A 6,100-nucleotide genomic window follows, 5' to 3' on the forward strand; every position below is an offset into this window, starting at 1 on the left:
CTTTAAGGCTATAGGATTTTGCCTCAGACAGCACTATAGCCAAATATTGTGTTGAATAAAATTGCACTCTTCTAAAGGCAAACTCTGTCCATGTTGAACGGTTTAATGGATTTTTATCTGTAATTCTTTTTTAAGATAGCTTTGGTAATATTTAGACATTGCTTCATCTTGTGTATTTTCGGTGCACTAAGAAACACTGCATAACTGATATAGGACAAAATTTATTCATAAATGATCATTCATTACATATAGCAGTATAAAATTACATTTACATTAAGTTTGCAAATAATTGTGCAATGAACAGGAAGACATTGTTGAGATGAAACTGCATCTTAACAGGTTTGGCAGCAGTTCAAGAACTCGTTTGAACCGTATCTTTGTGCTCTGCCGTTTGTTGTCTAACTCACACTAACATCACGTGGAGTGAGTCACCAAGCACCATACAATTAATACATTTGCATTCGTTTGTGTCGACAGCCCGTTGAGGGTTTGTGCTTGACTGTGTTTACTTTGCGGTTACGATGGAAGCCTCGGTGGTCTGGGTGGTCTCCTCATCCGAATCGCTCTCCTGGCTTTCTGTGCTCTGTGAGGAGTCTTCATCGCTGTCTGCAGCTCCAGGCGTGGTTGTGGTATCCTCGCTGCTCGGGCTGCTATCTGACTCCTCTTCATTTTCCTCCTGGCTGGCACTGGCGCTTGCGCTGTCGGTGGGAGCGTCACCAGCACTCGCCCCCTCGCTATCTGACTCTTGGTTCTCGGCGGGAACGATCTCTTGGCTTCCCAGAGCAACCTGGCGATCGCTTGGCTCCATGTTTTCCACCTCTGGGGTGCTGGTGTCCTCCTCCTCCAGAGGAGCATCATGCACCTGTAGAGCCTGAGAAACAGAAGTGATTCTCGTTTTGTTATATCATTCAGTTGTTAATTTGAGGTACCATTCATGTCTGTTGCATAAATGGTAGGGTTACACAACAAAGATGAATACTTATTAATACTCTGTGGGTTTTTTTTACTCTCCATATGAGCAATAGTAACATTACTTGTCAAAGCAAAAACCAAAATAAATTTAAAAAATCCCTTTTTTGATGGAATATTGCCGTATTTATTATAAATGATTTATGCGTTCACATAATTAAAAAAAAAAAAAAAAAAAATCAGGTGCCTCATAATCTTTAATCAAAATAACTTCAGACTTCTCTGATGATTGTTTACTGGTGCAAAAGTGGGACAACCTGTCACACGGTCAAAATCAAGTCCCGCCCTACATTTTGTCTTGTTCCAGAAGCAATTTCTTGAGGATATACGTCACAATAGGGGAGAAAAGACTATCACAACTTCAGTTTCATGCCAACTTTAATCAGTGTTGGGGAGGCTACTTTAAAAGTGTAACAAGCTAGTCATAATTTAAAGTAGATAAACTACAGTTTAAGCTAAAGCTTCGAAAAAGTAGCTATTTTTTGTTTTTAACTTTCAGCGTAGCTAACTACATTTTAGTTATTTAGGAGGAGAATATGAAATTAGCTGACTATCCAATATATGATTTATCATTTTATTAGAGCCGTATTTTTTCTCTTTCAAAAACAGTGACAGGCCACACGACACAAACTGCATAAGAGAGAGAACCGTTCAGGATCAATCGTTTCACCGAAATGATTCGCTCATGCCTACCCTAAATGAGGGAAGTGAAGCGAGAGAGGACCATTCAGGTAAGTGCGTTTGATTATTCACTCAGCAACAGTGCAGCACTATAGCCTGCAGTCGTGAAATGAAGTTTGTCACTGGAAAAGCAACACTATTATGAAAATAACTGAATTACTGGCATGGTATTGAAACATAAATAGGCCTAAGTTGGTAGCATCGCTACTTTTAGTTGGTCACCCCGAACGCCGCCCCTAATTACCAAGTACCATCTGATAGCATGGTTCTGCCACAGTACTTTCTTGTAAGTGTTCTTAACATTTGTTCTGCTGCAAATACATGTATATTTTCCTTTTCTATTACTTGTCTACTTTGCGTATGGGCAGATTTTACAAACATAAAGTAACCCTTCTATTTACCTTGTACAGTTTAATCTCTTTCTCCACATCATTGATGCTCTGATCATCATAAGCAGATGTCTTCTTGCTCACGAATGTCAAACCGCCCAACTTGTCACTGCTGTAGGACTTGTATGGAGAAGGTAGCTTTTCAAAGTCGTTTGCGTCCACATAGACGATGGTTTTTTTGTAGTCGCTAGGGTAGCCCATGCTGTCTCCCCGGCCTGTGTTGATGATGGGGTCCAGTGAGGGCTCTACTGTGGATGGGACTGCGGTGGTCTCAGTTTCTCCAGATTCACTTTCACTGGAATCAGTGTCCTAAACGGACAGTATATGTTAATGGACAATATAATTTAATTGACAATATAAAATTCTGTAGCTGTACTGCTAGCATGGTGGTAATTTTTTTTTCTTTTTTTTTTCTGTTTGGGTCATGCTGGGTTGAAAATCTCATTGTTCCAAAATCCTGCTTCTCATATTTGTGTTGTCACATCTGTTACATCCCACAGCAGTTTTGCAGGACAATTGCTTGGTAAATGGAAACTTAAGTAGTTAAATATATTGTCAGCTCCTTTCCTGTGTATTTTAGTTATTATCAAAGGGTGAGTTGGGACCCAAAAATGGGTCTCAGTTCTGGTCTGGAAAATGCTAAATGCACATAATAAAATGCAACTAGCCAAATAACCATGCGTAATCAGTCAAGATAGTAAAATAAATGAGGGAGGAGAAACTTCATGTATCTTTTATTGCTGACATCAACATCTGTGAGTCAACCATGCTACTAGACAATATTATTTTGGATTTTAAGTATTTTTTTTGTTTACTTTTTTATATGATTTTCTATGATTAACACTGTGTTTGCCTTTACATTTGTGAATTTGGCAAACACATTTATCCAAAGCAACTCACAATGCATTTAAGGCATACATTTTATCAGCAATTTCTTTCTCTGGGAATTGAACCTGTTTGAGCTACAGGAAGGTCGCCACTTGATAAATTCCTAAATTCTAGGTTTTGAAATAAAAATAGTCCGTTGTTTAGAAACTGGCCACAGTGGTTCTACATGACAGAAAACGTAAGTATTTTAGCATAATCAAAGTGACTCACGTTCTCCTCTTTGTTCTCATCTGTTTCAGATTCCTCATATGCCTCCTGCAAATGAAAGAAACAGTATTGAGACTCGCAGCAGGGTCACTTACAGTGCGTCTAGACCAACAGAATGGTATTTTTAGAGCCTGCTGTCTTTTATTGGCTATTGTGGGAGTGCAGTGACGTGTGATGTGGTCAGAGGATGAGTCTTCATTTACCTCAGTGTCATCTGCACTGTCTGTGCTTTCATTAGATTCTGTTGGCGTGGTCTGAAACACAACCAAATGCCTTGGCATAAATAAAACAATACAGTATTTCTCATTTCAGCAGTTACCACCTCCTTAAATTTAAATAGCTCAAAGGTGCTAGTTTATATTAGTACTTTGACGTTAAAGTAATAGTTCACCCAAATTACTATAGTCACCCATCATTTATTCACCCTTACAAACCTGTGTGACTTTCTTTCTTCAGTAGATCATTTTTAATTATGTATTAGTCCATGCATTGACAATGCAATAGCACCATAAAAGTATCATTAAAAGTGGTCCAGATACTAAATTTCAAGTGTTCTGAAGTCATACGATATTGATTTTGTGAGGAACAGTGAGCCGTTAACCACTGCAACCAAATCAAAGAGTCATTCAGACCATTTTTTTTATGACTTGAATCAACCGACTTTTTAAAAAGATCTGATTTAAAAGAGTGAATTGGTTCTTTTTTGTAGGTTTCTTGTCATTTTTCAGCTTGACAGCCCCAGTCCTCATTTTATTGAAAAAAGTGGCCAAGATATTACTCAAAATTTCACCTTTTGTGTTCCACAAAGGAAAGAAATGGCACGAGGGTGAATAAATAACAGAATTTTAGGCGTTAACTATTCTCTTATAGACAGAATTACAGTCATATTAGAGGCTAGAGGACGGGTTTTACCTGTGTAGGTTCTGCCTCAAACATATTAGCAGCAGCTTTTCGGAGAATAGGAGGTGGCTGTATGGACAGATGTTTTGTTAAAATAGCAGTGTAGTTTTCTGCACATTATTCATTTCAACACATTTTGTTCATTTTGTCCATTTCATATAAGATACTTGCCTGTTGAACAGCAACAAGCTCTTCTGAGCTCTCTGAACTGCTAGCTGAGCGCTTGACCTGAGAAAAATGTGCATATACACATTAGAAGACAAAAATGGTAGCCAAGTTTTCACAGTTAAAATAACGCTTAATATGAACTTACAGGTAGGCAGAAGACTGTGGCAACGAGGAGCGTTAAAACGATAAGAGTCTTCATTTTTGTGCAAAATACTCTAAAAAGGGAGGAAAACAAAGAGATGCACAGTTACAAAGAACATCAATTTTGACCTTATAAATGTAAATATGTTAGAAAAGCCATTAAAAAGTTACGCCAACTAATGCACGGTAATAAGAAATCTATTACAGAGAGGATTGCCTGTGCTCAACTGCCTCAAGAGTGGGTATTTTTGGTATTTACGCATTTACTGCAAGGCAAACCGACCCGGAAGGAAGCATGCCTTTTAAGGCACTCAGAAACATGTTGGTAAATGCCAAAGAATGCCTACTTCCTACAAGTCCTCACCATGAAACATCTCTCGTTTGTTTTCAGCTACAACTACATTGCATAAAGTATAAGTTGAGGTAACATGTGTTTAGCGATACCTATAATGATCTCCTCTGGTGTATAATTCCAGAAGTTATATGTAGACTATGTAGCAGCCACAATCCCAAGAAATAGAACGCCTCTGGCTCCAGACTTAGTTTCTCATTAGAATCTTCGTTGCTGTGAGCCAAGGCCTAAAATTTGTGGCGTCAAAAGAAAATGTGAAGTGCAGAACAGAACACTAAGTGTCGAAGCGTTTTGTTGAGGCTGCCGGCAGAAGTAGTGGTGGCAACTGTCAGTCAGCCAGTATTATTATTCTTTTGTATGGAACTTTAATTTAGTGGTTGTGTCGCTGGAATAAATGAGTCAGTTGACAAATTAGTAAGGCCTTTATGTGCCATAGCCGCAACTTCCTCTTTTGTCTGTCAAGTTCATGTTAATCATCTCTGCCTATAATAAACTGTGGTTGGAATCATTAAAAGTCTTCATAACTTCAGTCTTGTGCTTACATTGAGGCTGAACAAGAATGGATTTATCTGAACTTTGATGCTTATTTTGCAAGAACTGCATTTGCTGTATGAATTAATTCACGATTTAAGGTTAAAATAGACTGTAGCTACAGAACATGATTGCAAACTGTTCTATGAAAAGTAATTTTCATGATATAAATACAAATAAATGCATGACGAACCTGAAAAATGGCAAGATTACAAGCAAGTAAATACATTCCACATAAGTACTTGGGCTTCTTTCAACATCTGCATACTGAAACCTTTGATGACAATTGGTTTTTAACCTCAACATCCTAAAACATAAACATAAATGAATTGTTTAATTGTGACTTACCTCTTTCTCTTTGCGAAATTTGAAGTTCTTTGACTATGTCAAAGGATAGACTGAGGTCCTGTTTATCAGATGAGATCTTGCTATGTTTTGATGCTGGTGAGAGATGGCTGCTGGTTGGCTTTTAAACCCTGTTCCCTCTGGAAACAGCCAATGGCTGTGAAGCTTGTGATGTCATGAGGTTTACCGCTGCTGTCCCACCTTTTTGCTCCCACTCTTCCTGTGGTTTATATGGCCAGGCAATGCAAACATTTACAGCCAGGCATGACAAGCAGAAAAAATAATACATATCCTGTGTTGTTCTTAGGATCCTTGATAAAATGTTGTCATGCTTATTATTATTAACATATTATGCATATACCATGGAAAGACTCAATGTCCACTTTAATTGTTATTGTACCATAAAACAGGGCAAATAAATATTTAATGGCTTCAATTAAGGGGGTTGAATGCCTCTGGCTATAAAGCAGAATGAAGTGTTAAGTGTGTAATCAGTTCAAACTTAAGTAGGGAACAGTGTGTAACAGAA

The 6,100-nt window shown here is 38.1% G+C and overlaps 1 protein-coding gene across 1 annotated transcript; it reads right to left on the bottom strand.

The window, feature by feature from the left end:
- Positions 1 to 205: 205 nt before the first annotated feature.
- spp1 (secreted phosphoprotein 1) lies at positions 206 to 5,718 on the bottom strand. Its single transcript, XM_051911102.1, has 8 exons — positions 5,575 to 5,718; positions 4,348 to 4,417; positions 4,206 to 4,262; positions 4,047 to 4,103; positions 3,338 to 3,388; positions 3,138 to 3,182; positions 2,052 to 2,348; positions 206 to 871 (listed from the first exon to the last, which is right to left on the bottom strand). Exons 2-8 carry the CDS (start codon positions 4,399 to 4,401, stop codon positions 506 to 508), a joined length of 927 nt encoding a protein of 308 aa, XP_051767062.1. The 5' UTR covers positions 4,402 to 4,417; positions 5,575 to 5,718; the 3' UTR covers positions 206 to 505.
- Positions 5,719 to 6,100: the final 382 nt, after the last annotated feature.

This window comes from Ctenopharyngodon idella, chromosome 10, assembly GCF_019924925.1.
Source record: "Ctenopharyngodon idella isolate HZGC_01 chromosome 10, HZGC01, whole genome shotgun sequence".
Classification (NCBI taxonomy): Eukaryota; Metazoa; Chordata; class Actinopteri; order Cypriniformes; family Xenocyprididae; genus Ctenopharyngodon; species Ctenopharyngodon idella.

Bases quoted from the DNA above. Each gene is read 5' to 3' on its own strand.
- spp1 (XM_051911102.1), bottom strand. From the start codon at position 4,401: ATGAAGACTCTTATCGTTTTAACGCTCCTCGTTGCCACAGTCTTCTGC. The intron at 3,183-3,337 runs GTAAATGAAGAC...TTTCATTTGCAG, and splicing joins ACAGTGCAGATGACACTGAG to GAGGCATATGAGGAATCTGA. The intron at 872-2,051 runs GTAAATAGAAGG...TCTGTTTCTCAG, and splicing joins AAGAGATTAAACTGTACAAG to GCTCTACAGGTGCATGATGC.